The sequence below is a fragment of the Malurus melanocephalus genome, unplaced genomic scaffold (assembly GCF_030028575.1).
Source record: "Malurus melanocephalus ecotype Western Australia unplaced genomic scaffold, MMel_1.1 scaffold_169, whole genome shotgun sequence".
Classification (NCBI taxonomy): Eukaryota; Metazoa; Chordata; class Aves; order Passeriformes; family Maluridae; genus Malurus; species Malurus melanocephalus.
This window is the reverse complement of record NW_026623401.1, coordinates 229,982-250,740: the sequence shown is the minus strand read 5'-3', so window position 1 is coordinate 250,740 and position 20,759 is coordinate 229,982. Positions and strand designations below refer to the sequence as shown.

The window sequence follows — 20,759 nt, the reverse complement described above, 5'->3', positions numbered from 1 at the left end:
CCCAGCAGGAATCCAAGTTAATGTTCATTATCATTAACTGATGGGATTAATTAATCCATCTGCCCAGAGCAGCTTCAGGGTGTCCTGCTGCAGGGAGATTTTTGGAGCTGGTTTTAAACTCTGGGCAAAATCCAATGGGTCACTCTGGCAGTTTGAAAAGTCCATTTGTTTGTTTTCTAGGGCTTAAATTTACCTGCAGAAAGGATGGATTAGTGATTTGGGAAGGGGGATAATGGAACCAGGCCAGGCACGGCGGTTCTCCTGAAATCCCAGCAAACCGTGCCTGATGGGTTTTGTCAGGAAATGACCTTATGGGGCYGCTAACAGCACCGGGGTTGGGATTATTTTATAATGGCAGAATTAACAAGGATGGGAATGTGCCTGCCAGAACCTTGATTTTTTACCATGTGGTGCCTCGCAGCGAGCTCGGATCCAGCTCCAAATGAGCCACGCTCATTTAAGCTCCAATCCTAATAGGAGCAGCGTGACAAGATCCATGCTCCCGACCCAAAGATGGAGAGAGACTCGTTATTAATGGGTTAAAATTAAAATTCCTTCATGAGTTCCTCCTGCCCCAGCCAGCAGTGAAGGCAGGCTGCTGGTTTTTGGAGCTGAGAGCCGTTTGATGTTCCAGCGCTGGGCTGAGTCCGTCTCCAGCTCCGGGAAGTGCCGAGTGGGGCCGATGATTCCCGTTGGGAAGGACGCGTGTCGCCCACTGAGCGCGCAGCCTTTCCAGAATGTTCCTGCACAGAGGGGGACGGAGCAGGGCTGGGAGYGGGAGCCTGGCTGGGAACATGGCCTGGGTGTGGCCCTGTGTTCCATGGCAGTGCAGCCACAGAATTTGTGGGATTGTGATTTCGAGGGAATAGGAGCGGTTCCAAACAATCGGTGCAAGTTTTTATTGTCAGAAGCTGCCCCAGATAAGYGAAAGGATTAGAAACAGAAATCAGACCTACAAACCCCTGAGTGCCAGGAGTGGCTGAGGGAGCTGGAAAGGGGCTCAGCCTGGAGCAAAGGAGTCTCTGGGGGGACCTTGTGGCTCTGCACAACTCCCTGACAGGAGGGGGCAACCAGGGGGTCGGGCTCTGCTCCCTGGGAACAGGGACAGGAGGAGAGGGAACGGWCTCAGGAAAATCAGAGCTCTGTTCATGGTTAGTTTTGCATCCCTTGCAGTGGGTTGAGAAGTTACATCATTTTCAAGGCTCTTCCAAACTTTGGTTACTTATTTCCCTGTTATCTTGCTGTCGAAGYGTATTGTGTAGGAAATCACTGTTAGGAATCATTTTAGGTTGGAAGATACCTCTAAAATTGTCAAATCCAACCATTCCATTGCTTCTTCAGCTGTATTCCAGCTGCAGAATTCCCAAAACCTTCCAAAAAAGTAATTTTTCCTGATCTCTGGCCAGCTCAGCATTCAGGGGGTGGTTGCACCTTGGGTACAAGGACCCCAAGAGCCCATCCCAGGAACTTCGTGATTTTCACCATTTCAGCTTCCCATCCTTTTGATCCCATGGGATTTGGCTTTAGAGGTGTCTGCTCTGTGTCTGGAGAAGGGTGGATCGCCAGAAAGCTGGGAGCAGCATCCAGCAGAGTCCTTTTAATATTCYTGAAGCTCTTAAAGGCTGTTTTATTTAACCTTTACATGGTTGGAGTGYCCCTTCTAGGAAAGTGATTCCTGGCAGCCCCTGGAGCACTTTGGTCACCAGCTCTGGGGTGAAACAGCAGCTCTGGTTTCCAACCTGAAACCTGAAAATGCAAAAATTCATTTTGCTTTCAAAGGTGCTGAGTTTTGTCTCACTGCAGCAGTGACTGAAGCGTCGCTTTTGGTTTATTTGTTTTTAATTGTATGGAATTAGGGAGGAGAAAAGCTYCATTTTTACCCCTCGGTTTTAAATTATTGTTTTATTCCAATTCCACCTGAAGCTTGRGGAGGGAAGGGGTCCAAGAGCAAATCCTGATTTGTACAAATAGGAGGCAGCATTGCAAAACCTGCCTATTTTAACAACTCAGGCAGAAATTGGGAGGAAAAATTAATTAGTTGTCCTCATGAATCCTTACCCTGATCGCTTCATGAGTAAGGAGAGAGAAGCTTTCCATGAGTTTCTTGAGCGTTTCTGCAGAGTGCCCCCACAGAGATATCGGTCTCACAAGACTGCAGTTTAATCTAGCTCAAGGACTTTCCAAACTCCACAAATCAAAGACCTCTTTTTTTCCTCTTTTTTTTTTTTTTTTTTTTGTGCCTTACTCCAGAAACATTTCAGAGCATTTCTTGCTGCTGGTGGGGTGTTCACACTGAGCTCTGAAGCCTTGCGGTGTCAAAATGTTTTCACATTTTCCCGTGGAAAAAAAATTAAACTTGCACGTAATTTTTTTTTTTTTTTTTTTTTTTTTTTTTTTTTTTTTTTTTTTTTTTACTGGAATAGCCTCAAAAATTCCCAGGATGTTCAGCTTGATCAAATGACACAAGGGGTGTTTCCTCTTGAGCCCTGAATTCCTGAACCTTACAAATCCGTGCTTTGTTTCACTCTCGCTGTAAATGCAGTAAAAAACTCCAAAAGGCTCGGAATGAGACAAGATTTTTTTTGGGCTTTTTTTTTTTACTTTAGGAATTTCTCTTTAGGATTGCTGCTATTGATTTAAATGTGTGAAACCTGAAAATTTCTGGAGTTTTGGAATAGGTTTTATATTTCCATAGGTTATACACRTGTGTGTGTGTGTCCCCAAACCTGCCGTAATTTGTCCCGGGCATAAGCTGGTTTCAGGTTTAGTTTTATGGGGACAGAAACTGTGACCTTACCCRTGTCTGAGATTCAGAGACTTGTGGAGGAACAAGGTAAAACCACAGGTAGGAATTGCTGAATAATTACCTTTAGACCAACCTGAGCACGAACCTTCCCAGGAGGACAAGCTCATTTAATGGTTCCTAAAACTCAATCTTGTGGATGTCAATGGTCATGCTTGATTATTTGCAGCGGTGTTTTTTATGGAAAAGCAATAAAAATGCGTGGGGAGGCTGCAGAGGAGGGAAAGGAACAGCGATTGGGGGAGTTTTTGCTGGGTCCCCTCGGTGCCCGTGGGTTTCGCGCTGCTGCCTCCGACGTGCGACTGTGTGTGCCTGCCCAGCGCCGCCGCGCTCTGCTGCCTGATGGGYGGCAGGAGACCGGCCAGAGAGGCAGAAATTCGGGGTTTGTTGGAGAGAAAAAGCAATTACAGTTCTGGTGGAAGGATTAACCTGCTTTTCCAGGCTTTTTTCAGGCCCTTTGGAGAGCCCTGTGAGCAGGCGTGGAGCCTGGCGAGGACAGGAAGGGCTGTGTCCCACTCTCTGGGTTCTTCTTCTTCTGCTTCTTCTTCTGCTTCTTCTTCTCCTTCTTCTTCTCATAATAATAATAATAATAATAATAATAATAATAATAATAATAATAATAATAATAATAATAATAATAATAATTAGTAAAGTAATAATAATAATAATTAGTATTGTTATTGGGTCTTATTTTTAAAGAGAGACAGTGCCTTTTTTTAGGAATGGATAGAAGAAAGTTGTCTTGAAGGAGTAAATCTGAAATCAGAAATTTATTTTATTTAGATAGGTGTACATATATATAATGTGTATAATAATAATAACTATTATTATTATTGTTGTTCAATATTAATTAATAAATAGTAGTAGTAGTATTGGAGTTTATTTTTATAGAGAAAGAGAGTTGGTTTTTTAGGATTGGTGTGGAAGAAAGTTGCCTTGGAGGAGTAAATCTAAAATCAGAAATGGATTTTATTTAGATACATGTGTATATGTATTTAATGTGTATAATAATAATAGGATATTATTTTCTATTTCCAAGAACAAGATTATTTCCTATTTCAAGACAAATTTCCTGTGGAAGAAAGTTGTCTTGTAAGGGTAAATGGAAAGTTAGATGTGGGGTTTGCTTTTATGGGTTTTTTAGGAATGGTGTGGAAGAAAATTGTTATTATTATTATTATTAATTTGACTTGATGACCTCAAAGATCTTTTCCACCCTTAACAATTCCATGATTCTGTGACTGGAGAAATGCAGGTGTTGCCTCTGAAACCTGAATGTTGCAAGTTTTTAATGTTCTCACTGCTCGCAGTGTCCTGATCTCCCAATCTGTTCTTCATCCCGTCTTTCCTACCTTTTTCTGGGTTTGGAATAATATCCCCAGTGGCAACTGCTCTAACTAAATAGTCCCAATATCTGCTGGGTTATTTTAATACTTTATCTGAGCTTCCCTAAAGCAGAGGCTGGACAGAATTCAGAGAATCCAAAGCAGTTCTGTTCATGGCAGGGCCTTCAGGTGCATTCAGGGCAGTCCCAGCCCAGCCAGGGGTGCACCCACAATGGACAATGGCTCATGGGATTTTCACCCTTTATCAGTTTTGTCCATTTGCACGTCGGGGCTGAATCCTCCAATTGCAGCTGCAGCCAATGCAGTCATTGACTCCCAATTTGCTCCCCCCAATTCTCTGTTGTTTCCATCTCTTGAGGCCTGGGACAGTGAGGTGTCCTTGAGTTTGGGGCTGGAGAGGAATTGTTTTGTCAGAAAATGGGAGAGCAGGAGCTCAGCACTGGATATGGAGTCTGAAGTTAAACACTGAAGAACTACAGGGTCACAGAGACATGGAAATAGAGAAGCTGAAATCCCAAGGCATTGCCTCAAAACCAGACATCACCGTCAGGTGCCACATTGGTTTCCAAAAATGGCATTTTCTCTGGCATTTATTCAGTATTTTCCTGTTCAGCCTCGCTGCTGTTGTCCCCGATATGTTTTTCCCCATTTCACCCAACCCACCCCTGACAAAATAACCAGGAGCATCCATGTGTTCCCTATGGAGGGAACCTCCTGACATTCCCAGGAAACCGAGGAGCCGGCAGGAGAGGAGCTGGCCCTGGCACGGCTCGAGGTGTCCAGGCAGGCTCAGCCTTTGGGGATCAAACACTGCCCTTTGCACCTCGCTCCCGTCCAGCTCGGGCTCTGCGAACAAACGAGATTCTCTGTGAACAAACGAGTTTCTCTGTAAACACCCAAGATTCTCTGTGAACAAACGAGTTTCTCTCTAAACACCCGAGATTCTCTGTGAACAAACGAGTTTCCTGCACCGCACCAACCTCAGAACTCCGCACCGAGCTGCCCCCGCGGATAATTTGTCCCATTTGGCACCTGCTGCAGAGGAAAGAGCAAGAAGTGACCCGGGCAGAGATGTAATCATCCTTCACCTTCCTGCCCGGGCAGGAGCCGAGTGGGAGCAATCCAGGAATTCTTTCAAGTCCGGAGCCACCTCCGGCCACCGCTGGCTTCTGCCAACTTGTTACCTGTCAGAAATGCCCTGCATTAGGGTTGTTCAGGCCTTTTGAAGTAGATTGGATGGAAAGTCAGAAATAGATTTTCTTTTTTCTTTTTTTTCCTTTTTTTTTTTTTTTTTTTTTTTTTTTTTTTTTTTTGTTTTAGCAGTGCTGTGGAACAAAGTTGTAAGAGTAAATGGAAAGTCAGACTTTGGTTTTGTTTTTATACAGAGAGATTGGGGTTTTTTTTAGGGATGGTAAAGAAAGTTGTCTTGAAGGAGTAAATCTGAAGTCAGAAATCAATTTTATTTATATAAATATATATATATAGGTGTTTTTAAGGAATGTTGTGGAGGAAAGTTGTCTTGTAAATGGAAAGTCAGACTTGGATTTTGTTTTTATATCGAGAGAGCAGGGTTTTTTAGGGGTGGTGTGCAAGAAAGTTGTCTTGTAGGAGTAAATCTGAAGTCAGAAATTGATTTTATTTATATATGTATAGGTACAATTTTTTTAGGAATGCTGTGGAAAGAAGTTGTCCTTGTTGGAGTAAATCTGAATTTGTACAATATTGTCATTCATGATATCTTAAGAGTTGGATGCTCATTGGAACTCCTCATGGTTCTCTYCAGTTCAGAATATTCTTGGACCTACAGTGCATTTATTCCCTGTAATTGCACCTGGCAGCATTTCCGGTGGATCTAAAACTTCTTTTTCTAAAAAAAAAAAAAATTAAAAATCACTATTTGACCACAAAACGAAGTGCAGCTACTGTAGAAAAATAAATAAATTTTTGAAAAAATTCTTTCATCCTCGAGATTCTGAGGGCTGAAGTGAAAAGGCAGAAGTGCCTTGCAAAGCACAGAGATTGTTTATGGAGTGCTGCCATTCCAGCAGCCAGGGAGGAGCTGGAACAGGAGCATGTGCCCAGGGGAGATGCTCATTCCGGAGGCAGGGAGCGCTGGGGGAGCCCAGAGCAGAGAGGAACTGAGCTTTGGGRTTCTGGAAACTTCCCTCCTGTGGCCCTGGAGCCACAGCACCATGGCAGCTCCTTCTGCACAGGCAGAGCCAAGGGGAAAATGGGAAAATTTAACCCATCCCAGAGAGGGAGCTCACAGAGCAGCRGGAATGAAATCTGTGCACACCCAGGGTGGGCATCCCCTTGGAATTSCATCCACTGGGAATTCCACTGAATTCTTGTAGGATGTGCTGGCTAAAGCCATCCAGTGTTCCATTCCATCCATCGGGATGGCCCTGAGGGAAAAGGAACACGGATTTGATCCCATGTTTCCATCACCACCCCAGAGGTTTTCAAAGCTGTGAATCCWGGTTTTCTGGTTATGGGGAGGTTGTGGAATTTCTCCTTCAGCAGGRTGTGATAAATCTCAGGCTTTCAGGTGTTTTGAGAACATTTTTCACTCTCCAGAAATTGTTGAGGTGTGGGAAGCCCAGGGAAGTTTGGTGTTTGTTGCCAGTGAGGAATGACTCCCAAATTTCATTGCCATAAGTGCATTTCCAAAAAATAAAAAATTAATAATTCCAAGCTGCATCTGTTGAAATTGCTTCTTGAGTTCATCCATGTGAATCTCCAAACTGGATAGGAAAAGGAGGAAGGTGTCTTATCCCTGTTTCTTGGTGCTGGACATTATTCCTGAGCYTCAGGAACATCTCTGCCACTACTCTGTGTAGGGAGAGCAAACAGAGCGGAAGACATCCCAAATAATTCATTATTCCAGATAATCAGTTATTCCAGATAATCTGTTATCCCAGATAATCAGTTATTCCTAATAATCAGTTATTCCCAATCATCAGTTTGAGGAGTCAGTGAGGACGATGCTGGGATCTGTAATTCAAGCTGATCCTGCAAAGATTCCAAAGGATTGCTTGGCTTTTGGGCACGGTCTGAGGTGGTTCTTTCTTCCTTTGTTCAGACTTGAGAGGGAAAAAAAAAGAAGTTACAGATCCTAATGTTGTTGCTGCCTTCAAAAGAGAGGGATTTGGGAGTGTTTGCTCASCATTCTCCCTCTCAGGCCTTCATTTAGATAATGGCACTTCCCCTGACTCCCAGGAAGTCAATAAGGTTTATACCGGAGCCGTGGCACTCTGTAAATTAAATATCAGGAGCGGCGTTTGAAGTTTGCAGCCCTCCCTCCTGCTGCAGCTCGGCTTCTCTGCCACTGCGCTTTTGCCTTTCTGCCTGAGCACCTTGCTGACAAGTGCTAATAACGAAATGCCAGGAGAGGGTCCGGTCGGAGTTGCCACGCATTAAACATCCTGAACTTGTCCTTTTTGCTCGTAGATTGCGCATAATTAATAATTAAACGGTTTCGCTTGTAATGGGTTGACCTCCTTGAACTGTTCATTATTCACGAGGCGAAGGCATCACTCAAACTTTTTTTTTTCCCACTGCCCTTCCCCGGCTCGGTGTGCGCAGCTGAGTTGGTTTGGAGGAAGCAGAGGCTGCTCTTGGCTTCTCCTGCAGCAGATCCCAGGGGTGGGATTGGAGCTTGGGTGCTCTGAAAGCAGCCAGGCCTGGGAATGCTGGTCCATGGACCCTTAAAACCCTTTATGTCTTTACTGCCATTTTAGCACCATCCTCAATATTGAGGTCTTTGTGATCCTGGTCAAAGGCTGTGGCAGGTAATGGAAAGGAAATGACCATTTCCCATTAAAACCAAATAGATCTGTTCTTCACTCCTTGAAAATCTTGGATTTCTGCTTTTTCTCCCTGCATAGTGCAGTTTCATTGTGTAGGGGGAGGATGAGGCCAGTCATTGGGGTGCAGCAGATGTGAGCATGTTCCATCCTTCAGGCTGGACAGAGACATGCACCTTTCCTTTATTTCCTTTTATTCCCATCCCTWTGAGTGTCAGATGAAATCTGGGAAAGCTCAGGATGCAGTGTAGGGTCTGCAGATCCTGATCCTTGAGCAGCCTGGGCTGGTGGAAGGAGTCCCCAAGATTCAGCCTTGACCTCCCTGAGACCCCCAAAAAGCTTTCAGTTTCTCAGGCAAATATCCCATAAATCTGTGTGTCCCCAGCCTAAAGTCCTCAGGATGGCTCTTGAAGCAGCTCCTTCCCATCCCGAGGTCCATGGTGTGCTCATCTCCACCCTTCCACCACCACCTCTTCCTCAGCCCCTAGGGCAAACTAACCAAGCAGTCTGGATGAGGCTGAAAATCTGGACTGAACAGAAAAATACGCCCAAAAAAAAGAAAAAAAAAAAAAAAAAAAGGAAAAAAGAAAAGTAGGATTTAACATTTCCCTCCGTTTAGGTGAAATGTTCTTAGGCAGGAGCTCCTTCTCCCCTGGCTGTTCTGCAGGACAGGAGCTGCACAGTCCAGGGTTTATGTTTTATGGAGCAACTTCTCCCATTGTCTGGATGAGCCCAGAGGGTTTGGAATGAGCCTGGAATGGTTTGGAATGARCCTGGATGGTTTGGAATGAGCCTGGWTGKTTTGGAATAACCAATGCGGGATGCTGGTGGCTTCGAGCAGCCCATGAGCTTCTCCTCCCCGCTGGTAATGAGGTTTCTCTCCATGATGGGTCCGTCATCTCTTGTGAATGCAGAAATTATCACCTCCGGAATGAGTGTGAAATGCCGGGTGCCCATCCCCATCCCGCAGCTCGGCCTGAGCTGAGCTGGCAGCTCCTGCCGGGGATGGTTGGGTTGGGTTGGAACAGCTCCTCACTTGCCTTTTAGTTAAAACAAACAGGGGATGGATGGCTGGGGAGAGCCAGTCCCCAGGGAATGAGCTCCCATGGATTCTGTTCCGGGAGCATTTCCTGCCTGTCCCTCCTTGGGTCCATCCCAGTGGCTCAGGGAGCAGCCCAGGAAGGCTCTGCTGGGCAGAAGAGACGGATGGGGAGAGGCAAACCCTGCTGGGCTCCCTCTGAGCAAGGCTGGCGTTTTCCTCTGCCTTTTCTCTYCCAATACAGACCATTTTCATGGGCGCTTCTTTGAAGCGGAGGAAGTTTGATTGTGCTCCTGATTTCCTTGTGTTCACTCTCCAGCATAAACCTTCCCCTGATCGCTGTCATTTCCAAGTTTGGGAACAATAACCTCTCCCTCACCCGGCCCGAGTTCAAAGGGAATCTGGCCGTGTTCTATCAAACACCCCTTGCATTTAATAGAACTCTTTGAAAACCGTCGAGCAATTTTGGCTTCTCCTTTTACTCTCCAGTCACTTTCGGTTTAATTGTATTTTCCAGCGGTTTCCAATTGTTCGGATCGGAAACAAAAGCCTTAATAAGAGTTCTAGTTAATTTTCTGTCTTGTAATTACCGATCTCATTTTTCTGATAATTGGCCACAGCAATTATATGTATATTTACTAATCACACAGGAGGCTCTGCAGCCGTGTCTATCTGCCACCGCCGATAATGGCACGCGCRCATTGCAGAGGTGCTTTTATCATCTTCTTTTTTCCACTACATCAAAGCTATTTCCCCGCTGCCCGTAATGAATACATGCATGCATTTGACACAGTTGTGTGCGAGAGAAATTGTTTGGCTCCCACCAAATGCTGCACGCTCCGAGTTTCTTGCCTGCAGCGCTGGAAGGTTGTATGTAATGATATATTGCTCATCCAAATGGCCAAAGCACTCCAAAGCGCAGTGAGATTAAAATAAGTCATTCCTTTGTTAATTTAAATAGGTGCATGTATCATACTTTGCAGGGTACTTTGTGCGGGGATGTCAGGGAGGGAAAAGAGACGCCGAAAGGTATTTTTAATAGCAAATGAGAATAGATGAGAATGGAGTCATTTGCAGCTGCGTGTTTTATGTGGCTCTCTTGTTCCAACTGTAGGTCTAATGAGATGACACTGTGAAAGTACTCTGCAGTGTAATTTCATTACATCCTGAGCTGTTCCACCATAAACACAGTGGAGCTCTCCGTCATTCTTGGAAAAACTCCTAAATTCGTAAAGCCCTTCTTTGCAAATGGTGATGTTGTTTGTTCCCTGGTCCCAATCTTTTTTTTTTTTTTCCTCTCTCATGCTCTTTTTCTTTTTTTTGTGCTCATAAATACTGGGTGGTTGTTTTCTACCACTAGCCTGGTAAATCCTGCTATCTTTTTTTTTTTCTTTTTGGCTTTTAAAATTACTTTTTTTTGCCTTTTAAATCCTGAGCAGGCAGCATATGAGGACAGCCTGGAAAATGAATAAGTGTAAATAAACATGAGTGTAAATAAATAGCAAATGCAGTGAAAGAAACAAAGGTCAACACAAGAATAATTTCACAGCTCTTTGTTAATTACAAGACCATTTGTGTGTTACTTAAATAATCATTAATTTCTCATTTACACTTTCCCTACCTTCCTTTTTACCCTGTGGCTATCATTGTCCTTTTTTCACCTCCCCTCAGTGTCTTTCCACATGTTTTTACCCATTGTGTAATACTCATTAGTTGAAATTCAGTGTTTTATAACACGTTCTGCAAAGAATTTGTACCTTTCTCCCTGGAAGAGAGGGAGTGTGAAAAGGGTGTTTGGTGGGGTTATTATTCTTTTNGGGTTTTTTTTTTGGGAGTGTGTTTGTGTTTTGTTTTGCTGTCATTTTGCTCTCCTCCTCAACAAAACACTCTTCCCTGCTTCTGATTCCTCATCTCGCTGCAATCCCAGGAATCGCCGGTGCTTCCAGCYGGGGAGTTCTCGGAGCCCTTCGTGCACTTCATTACTCAGTGGTGAGCTCTGCCTCTGCCCACGTGCCTGGGGTGGGAATGATCCATGCCTCATGGAAATGATCTATGCCCCTATACCTGGGATGGAAATGATCTGTACCCCTATTTCCGGCATGGGAATGATCCATTGCCCCATACCTGAGATGGGGATGATCCATTGCCCACACGGAAAGGACCCATGTCCCCATACCTGGCACGGAAATGATCCATTGCCCACATGGAAAGGATCCATGTCCCCATACCTGGCACGGAAATGATCCATTGCCCACATGGAAAGGATCCATGCCCCCATACCTGGCACGGAAATGTTCCATTGCCCCCATTCCCAGCATGGAAATGATCCATTGTCCCCGTACCCGGGATGGAAACGATCCATGCCCCCATGGAAACAATCCATGCCCCCATTCCCAGCATGGAAATGATCCATGCCCCCATGGAAACGATCCATTGTCCACATGCCCAGGATGGAAATCATCCATGCCCCCATTATGGCAATCTTATTTACACAAAGTCTTATAAAATACAAGAATTGGGATTTTCGGGGGTTTTTTTTAACCTATTCTAATCAACCTCGCCCTGATTGTGGGTGCTGGGACTCCATTAATTCATCTAAAGGGGGAGAGTCTGTGAAACTCATGGGTGTGATATTATTTAGGGGGTTGAAAAAATATTTCTTCTAAAACTGCCTGGATATTTAGGAAGACGAGCAGCCTTGATGGATTCATTGGCTTTTCAGTAAGTAATTTTTACTGAGAGCTGTGGTTTAAACCACACCGCTGGGTGTATTTGCTSTCCTTAAAACTGAACGAGTTCATTGGAAACCTTTTAAATTAAAGGAGAATTGGGGAGAGGAGGCAGTTGTAGAATAAAGAATATAGTTCTTGAGTCAGCAGAGGATACAAATCTGGAGGATAAGAGATCCTAAAGAAGAAAAACAAAGGGGAAAATCTCTTTTTAACTGTCCCACATCCTCCAAAAAACACATAATTTAAAAAGGGGAGGCATTTATTCACAGCAGAAGAAATAAGCTGGAATTTTGTACAAATGGGATGTGTTGGAGGGAGAAACAACCCCTCATGTATTGCCAGGAGTTCAGCTGGGTTAAACAGAGGGAGCCACTGCAGTGGGAGCTGTGGCTGGATGGGAGCAGGAATCCAGGGATGTGCCCTTATCCAGGGATGAGTCCTGTTCCAGGGATTTGCCCTCCCCCGAGCCCTCAGCCCCACACAGACCCAGAGGTTGGGCTTGGCATGTTTTGGAGTTTTCTGCCACACAGYGGGGCTGCTGCAGCAAAAGTGACCCGATAAAAGGGGATTTTGCCCAGATCATGCAGGAGAAAGTGTCTCAGAGGCCAGCCCCAGMCTGRAACAAGCACAGGCACAAAAAGCAGCCTGATGATGGGTTAATTAAAGTAACTAAATAATTAAAGTTTGTGTAACAGAGGCCTCAGTTTTCAATAGGCTCACCTTACACAGACCAAGGGTATTTGAAGGGTTCTGCAGCACAACCCCGGGCGGGGAGCTCCAGGCTTTTATCCTCCCCAAAATATCGATGACAGACTGATTTGAAAACAAGAGTGGAGGCAGAGGGAGGGCTAACCTGGGTTAAAATCTCCCCAGATGTCAACCTGCAGTGTAAGTGATGGTGGCTAATAGCCTCGCTCTCCCAGGGGCCACGGCTACTTGGGGCTGTCAGATCAGAGCTGCTGCCTCAGCCAGCTTGTGGGACTCRCTTATTTGAGGGCCTTGCAGTTATTTGTAGGGGAAGGCAAATCATGTCCTTAATATCTCCAATTTCCAGCACAGCTCGTGGAGTATTTTATCTGACACTGTATTAGCTCTGCTTTCCAGTGGGGGGAAATTTCTGCTTAAAAATTAAATGTAAAAAAAAAAAAAATCAAATGAAGAGCAACTCTTTATTATTTAAGCAATCAATTTGGAATAACTATGAGAGATGTCAAGTGAGCAGCATCCCAGATTTCATGCCAGTTCCTCCATAAAGTCTGGCTGCTTGGATGGAATCCAATTAGTCCGTAGGCAGCTCCTGATGGTCACCTCGGCGCCACGTTATTGCGCTCCCTCACGCAGCTCAGCACAGCCTCCGCCAGCTAATTGCACCTGTTGGACAGAAAACTGGGAGTGTTGGGAGGAGAAACGTGATCTGATAACCAGGTTAATGCTGGGTAATGAACTATCACCCTGCAGGGTAATGCAAATAAACGGGGGAAATGAAGGTAGGAACCCCAGGGTATTGCTGTGCAGCGGTGGAGCTGYATTTCCCACCTGTTTGGATAATTCTGTCATAATCCTCAGAAAAAATGGGAATCTGTGCTTCCTGAGCTGAGTGGTTTTCAGGGATTTCTGTATTTACGCACTTTGCATGGTCACAAACATCCCATAAGGGAAGGCTGGGAGGGAAGGAAAAATCCATTCATATTTTGGTYGCTGCTAGAAGCCCTGTCTCCCATCAACACCTGATAAAATGAATGCACTAAAATTCTTCACTCTGTGATAAAAGAGATATAATACAATTCAATATTTAAACATTTSAAATAAATGAGCGGTTGTTTGAAAACAAATATTTTGTTTTATGCCACAGCATGAAGAAGCAGCCAAAGGAAAGGCCAGCACCTGAAGATTTAATGGTAAGTGAAACCTCAGTTTGGATTTGTCTGGGAATGGTTTTTGGTCATTTATATAGAAATGTATCTCTTCTTTTTCTTCATTTTTCAGTGTGCTCAGTGTATTTCTCTCTAAACTCTTTCTGCTTGTGCAGCAATTCCATATTTGCACAGGTGGAATGATGATTCCACTGAAATGGTTGGGTGTTTTGCTGTTACCTTCGCTTGTGATTTGGGGAGTTAATGCAGAGCTTTCACAGCCAGTATTGAGTTTCAATCAAAACCATTTTGATGCTTGATACACATTTTTTCTTTCCAGTTTGTATGTCCAGGGATTGCAGCTTAATGTAGGTCACTCTCTGTCAGCATCTGCCAGCCTTACCCTTCCCAAATGTGGAGACTGAAAGCGGAGGAAATGGCTAAAATGTGTATTTTAATGAAATGCAGGACCCACTGTTTTCACTGGTGTCCGTGTAAAATTTAATCAGATTGGCTGCAGTAGAATGAGAGAAGATTTGTCAGCGGTGCATCCATGGAAGGGTTCTCAGGGTTGCAATCTGAGCTSAGAGCCCACTTCTGCTGGCAATTGTTATTTTTTCAATTATTACCTATTGCTATTTACAGCAATTTMCACAGAGTCATGATCCCCTCTGACTCCTGTCAAACACCTTTGATTTTTGAATGTTCCCTTACTTTCCTTTAAATGCTGTTCACTGTAACTCGGAGCTCACATGAAACCATCGTGGTTTATCTGCTGGGCATGAAATACACAGGAATAATTGTGATATAGGAATAATTGTGATATAGGAATAATTGTGATATAGGAATAATTGTGATATAGGAATAATTGTGATAGGTTTTAACCATTTAAACCAAAGATAAAGACTCTGGTGCATCCTCTCCTTCCTGGCCTCTGCTCTGGGAGCTGCGAGGAGAATGAAACAGGGTTTCTGTCACAGCAGTTCTCCAGTTAAAGGCYAATCTCTGAAAATGCCCGGGGCAGGTAGCTCCCAACCCAGACTGGTCTCAGTTGTGGTCCTGGTTAGGAAAGTGTTTAACTGCGAATCTTATTTTAAGGATATTAACTTCACCAGATTAACTTTAACTTTACCATTATCAACTTGAAGTTGGGTGCCTGATTAAACACCTCACAAAAATGAGGTGTAAACTTCATCAGAGCCCCTCCGCTTTGGGGTGTCTCACACCGAAGGCTTCTGCCACCCGATTTTTGCCTTTTTTTTTTTTATTCCCTTTTGATGGCTGGGAAATTCTTGCAGTTAGTCACATCTGAGAAAACTTGGAACAGGTTCCAGAGCCGCGGCCACATTTACCTTGCGCGCCGTTCCGCCATGGCTGGCTGGCTGGGCTATTAAAACAATGGAATGGGGCTCCATAAAACCTCGATCTGTTTGGAAACGCACGGCGCCGTGATGCAATGGGCCTGCCGCTTATAAATAAAACATCTGCAGCTCCCCCCAGCCCACTGTGAGCGCGTGTGTGGATGTTTGGAAGCAATAACACCACTCCAGGGTGTAGAGCCATAAAAATGAGGCCAAAGGGTGAGCGCCTGCAGTAGCGGGGAAGTGCACAGATTTATCTTTACAACTACGTGCCCTGCAGTGTGCTAGTCCCCTTCAAAGGAGGCGTTTTGTGAAATTATTTGGAAATTCCGGCGCCTCTGGACAAAAAAAAAAAAAATTAAAARATCATTCCTACTTTTTAAACAATTTAATGCCTTTTCCCCCCTCGTGCTTCTTTCTGTTTGGTTAGAAATGAACTCGCAACAAGTAGGAAAAAACGGGATCTGCTCACTAAACTCGTTATGTTTTTGTTCTTCCTCAGTCTTGTCAAGGACAATTTTGTTCATAAAATTAATATCAATATATACATTAGAATTATGTGCCTGTGTACACAGATATGAACAGCAAATCTGTGCCTAAATATGTGTATGTAAATTAATAGAATTGCTGGAATATGAGGCCACAAAAAAGCTCTTAAATTTCGAGTGATGTAAATAATGGTGGATATAAGGAATTCCCAGAGTGATGTAAATAGTGGATATAAGGAATTCAGAGTGATGTAAATGTGGTGGATATAAGGAATTCACAGTGGTATAAAAAGGAGTGGATATAAGGAATACACRGAGTGATGTAAATAGTGGATATTAGGAATKCACTGTGATGTAAATAATGGTGGAKATAAGGAATTTAGAGTGATGTARATGKTTGATAYAAGGAATTCAGAGTGTTGTAAATAGTAGTGGATATAAGGAATTTACAGAGTGRTGAGTGAAACCCTGGATCTTCAAGGTCACCTTATCACTGATTGAAATTAGAGCAGGATTTCACCTCGTTCATTGAATTTGGGTTTTTTTTTTTATTTAAAAGCACTGTGCCAGCAGTGATGGGAGGTGTCACACACAACCATCCTCACCTTCAGACAAACCAGAGCATCAGCTCCCTCCCCTGCAGACACCAGCCCTACTGGAATCACTATTTTGTAACCAATTTAGGATAATTAAAGACTGAAAGCAAAACGAAGGGAGCAGAACATCGATTTTTCCTCCTCTCCTGATAATCAGTAGATTGTTAAAGGCATTTGAGGAGCTGCCTGGTAATTCCTGGAGTGCCAGACTGGCACCTCCGCCAGAGTCCTGGGGCCGCAGCAGGGATGGATTTCCTGTTTTTTTTATAAAACTCARAATGCACATTCTGTCAGGAAACAGGGCTGAAACCAAAGCTGGATGAAATTCCTGTTCAAAGTCAGGCTTTTCTTTACCATAGATATTCACGTGCAGGTGAACACCCAATGTCYATCACAGCTGGTGTGGGTCAGGTTCCTGTATTTATTTGTTTCATTATTTATTTACTCCCTGCCCTTTCTGCCATGTAGCCACCCCCAAAACGAGATACCCCATTGCTTTTTCTGTACATACATCATCAAATTAACTGACTTGTCCCACAGCASTGAAATAAGGAATTTCAGCAAGTGATGGGGAAGTTGTCCATCCAGGGAAAGGAACAACCTCAGGATTTACCAGCGGTCACTCTAAACTTATTCTGAAGTGCTGCTCTTTTATCTGGAAATAAAAGAGTTTGTTTCTCTCTTAAGAAAAATACAGAGAGTCAATTAAATTGAATRTATTCCTGTGTTATCACAGGGAAGACTGCACAGCATGTTCCTGTCTCTCSTCTCCCTTTCTAACACAAAAATCTCAACAATTCTTCTGCATAAAGAGATTTTTATCCCTTGCACTTGTGTTTTTGACCAAAACCACAGTGTCTTCTGGCATCCCAGGCCTGCCTCCCAGGGCAGGGCATATTTAGGAGTTTGGTGGAGCAGCACAGGGATGGTTTAAACTCCTGCTCATGCCCGGAGCCCAGGGAAGGACCGGGCTGGCTCCGGGGCTGTGCCTGTGCCCATATTTGCGGTGTTTTTCTGAAGCTTTCCATCCTAAGCTCTATTTAATGGAATCTATGCATAGCAAGTAATCAGGTCAGAGAGAAGCAGCATCCCCCGTTTGAGATCAATCGCTGGCTAATACTTTATCTAGGCCACTTTATTATCTCATGCTGATTCCGGTGCCATTCTCCTCCTCCTTTGTCGCCCGCGCTTCAGCTGTGCTAAAAGTACGGCTCGCATACATATTAAAAACATATACCCATTCTATCTGTATGGAAATGGGGGAGGCACAGCTGGATATCGCAGGAGTTTGATTTACTAATAGTTATTATCTGTTCTAGCTGTTCGGAGGCAGGGAGAGTCGCAGCAAACAAGCTAGCGCAGAAATTGCCTTCATGATAGCGCTGCCCCGCTTTGGTAATTGTTTAAAATCTCTCCTTTAGCTGGGAGCTCGGCCTTTTCTCCTGCAGATCGGTCGCAGGGTTTTTTTGGGATTGCYGGAGTCTCTCGGTGAGGTTTTGGGTTTTTTCGTTAGTACGGTGTCGAGCTGTTCCACGCTGCATCTGGCTGTTGAAAGGAAAAACGTTTATGGGAAGAAATTGTATTTGAAACACCCAAAATCAGGGATGGAGCAGTTATTCTGTTTTGCTTTCCCATGGAGGTATCAAAATGCAGTTTTTMGGATGCTGCTTGGATTTCTCAAGGAAAGAAAGAGGCCAGAGGGTCCAGTCACCTCCTGCACTCGATTACTTTTGCACAGATCTARTGATTTTTGCTCAAGTTGTCAGGTYTTAAACATAACCAGGAGCTTTTCTCCTTTTTAAAATTGAAATTCCTGATGCTTTTGATGTTGGTGTTCAATAAATTTAGTAGTTGCGTGATGAATTGCACATCACCTGTGTCAAAGCTGCTGACATGCTGGAAACGTGTTCTCTTTTGGTAGTTTATTTATTTTAATGCCTAATGCAATTTCAAAATTTCTGATTCCTTTGYATCCAGCAATCCCTCTCCATTCCACAAATGGCTCTAGACCTGGCACCCTGATTTTATTGGTTAAAATGGGGGGGGGGGGGTGTTTCCCCCAGATAAATCATTCATTTGTGAATTTAAATGTCTTAAGACATGTGTCAAGATGTTAGAGACTCAAAAATGGATTCTGGATGCCTGTTTCCACATCTCCAGCAAGTCCAGGAAATTAAAAATGTGAAGCTTTTAAGTAGCTGTATTTCAAGCAGCAATATTTTATGTAGCTTTATTTTAGAGGGTCTGGACAGCARCTGAACATATTTGCAGTTCATTGTGTTAAACCCCTGGCCTCAGCTCGGAGGAAACACTTTTATGGTTTAAACAAACAAATGGAGGATCAACATAATCCTGCCGGGATTTTCATCTAAACCCTCAGAATAAAGCCAATAAAGCACTGCTGCTTATGTTTGTCAATAAAAGAGCTTTCCCCCMGCAGCAKCRGGGCAGTGACATCGCTGGGRTAGGGATGGTGGTGRCTTTTGGGACARACCAGAGGTCTCTCTGCACTTGGCTTGTCTCRTGCACACACCCCAGGGAKCTCGTGAGATCAGCTTTGGAGATCCATGGATGTTKGCTGTACCTATCCAGATGTTTGGACATCATTGCTGGATCACAGCGAGCCAAGAATTTTCCCTTTTTGGCTCCTTTTTTTCACCCTGAGCTGGTGCAGGATCTCCCATCTGGGATGATGTGTCCAGCATCAGATTGTCTGTGCTYAGACCTGTGAGGAATGGCTTTTTGTACAGATGTTCAGGCTCTGCTCTGTCCCAACAATCCCAGTTATTCACTCCAAGCCAAGGAGAAGCTCTGACAGACACCAGACACACTTGGGTGTGAAGGAAAGGGCTCTCTCCTGGTTCCCCAAGGAATAAAGCATGGAGCCAAATATTCCAACTGTTGCAAATACGGAATTGTTCGAGTCAGAAAAGGCTTTTTAAGATAATCCAGTTCAGCCAGTAAATTTGTGTGATAAATGATAAACTGAATCTTCAGTCTCTCAGTTCAGACATGCAATGGTCAAGGAGTTCTGGATCAAATCCTGGAGGCGATATCAAAATTTRTATCGATGCAAGTGTTTCACACCAGGGCTCAGGATGCTCCTGCCACTGCATGTTCATTATCTTCCTTGCTCAAGGTAGCTTAAGAGGAAAAAAAAGGTGGTTTTTTTCAGTATTGGCAACATTGCTCACTGAGCTGAGATTGGTAATGGTGGGCAGGGATATTTCCCCGTCTGCCTTTCAAAAAAATAAAAGGGTAAGAAAACCATCCCTGTCTTTGGGGGTCTTTGTCACTTGAGAAATCAKCCCTTGAAACAGAGAAATACATCCTATGGGTGTCACTAAACCCAKCAATTACCCAAGAGGAAGGTGGTGATGAGGTTAAGGGGTGAGCTCTAGGGTTGGAAGGTGTTTCCTTCGTTCCCTGCACCCCTTGCCATGGGCTCACACAATTTCCACAGCAAACGGGAACATCTGACTTCCCCTGGAGCTGCACAGTGCAGCAGCACTTCCCAGCAAAATGCGAGCAGGAATAACTTGAGATGGCTCCAAGAGGTGTTGAAAATCTAAGGAAATTGGACAAAAACAAATTGGCACCAGCTTCGAGGGACACAGTTCATATTTTTGGTTACTCGAGTCTCCTGGGCTTTGCAGTTTAATTTGAGCAAATGTTTCATTTGGCACTGCTGGTTATTCAGTAGTTCTCCAGGCACAGGGACAAATATTTACATCTCACTCATTTCGGGAGCAGAATTGCAAATCTTTCAATTACCGCGTTTGGAGAAGTTGTGCATTGTTGATATTTCATGTCAGCTGTCTTCCCTACGTGTTTATTTTCAAAAGATTCATAAAAATAAATCTGTTAGCAGTTCCAAAATGAGACCCGTATCTTTAAATCCCAGAATATTACCCTTTTTTATTCATTCCAAATTCATCGAGGAATTTGCTCTAACAGGCAACTGTTGAAATCCACGTTCGTTTTTTATTTGTGTGATGAAATTGGTATTTTAAACGTGTTCAGACACTCTGCATGGATGAAAAGGGTTGGTACCAGCTACTCGTGGGTCTCGAGTCCAATTAGCACCTGAGGACACTCCTGCAGTATTAAATAAGAGCAATAATTGCCTATGAATAAGCACAGGATAAAGCAGAAGATAGAGATATGGCTTCTTAGTGACCTGTGTGCATTCCGCCTCCAATCCCTTAATCAGATTTGTGCCGCTTGATTCTTCCATCCGCAGAAATTCTGCTGGAGGATCAGGGCCTGAAGTAGTAAAAAAATCAATTAATAGGACTTTCTCATTTGTGCTCTTGACAAAAAAAAAAAAAAAAAAAAGGAAAAAAACCCCGCATATAAATAGGGGACATTTTTCTCCTGAAGAGGGGCTGCGCTGAAAGATTCCTTAATTGGATTTTCATTGTGATTGACAGCACTTGATTATGACAGTAACTTTATTTGGCCGGACCGCCGGAGCCCCCTCTTTCGGGGCGGGGTTTTTTTTCCTTGTTTTTTTTCCTTTTTTTCCTCTCATCCAAGGCCTTTTTTCCCGGCGGAATTCCCGGCGGGGTCTGTGAAAGAGCCTTTTAGCACCTTTGTTGCCGCCATCCCCGGTGAGGCCGGGGCCCAGCTGGCTCACAAAAAGCCGCGTCTCCCCAAAGCCTCCAGCTTTTGAAGAGCCCACAGAAACCTGTTGAGGATTAGAAGTAGCTTTAGATGTGAAATGAGTGTTAAG

The 20,759-nt window shown here is 44.0% G+C and overlaps 1 protein-coding gene across 1 annotated transcript in view; it reads left to right on the top strand.

Moving 5' to 3' along the window:
* The window catches only part of MAP2K5 (mitogen-activated protein kinase kinase 5), a 111,295-nt gene that overhangs the window by 78,885 nt on the left and 11,651 nt on the right, over nucleotides 1-20,759 (top strand). The window contains exons 20-21 of the mRNA XM_057372270.1: nucleotides 10,922-10,983; nucleotides 13,579-13,624. Of these exons, the coding sequence (XP_057228253.1) occupies nucleotides 10,922-10,983; nucleotides 13,579-13,624 (108 nt within the window). The remainder of the gene's footprint in view (nucleotides 1-10,921; nucleotides 10,984-13,578; nucleotides 13,625-20,759) is intronic.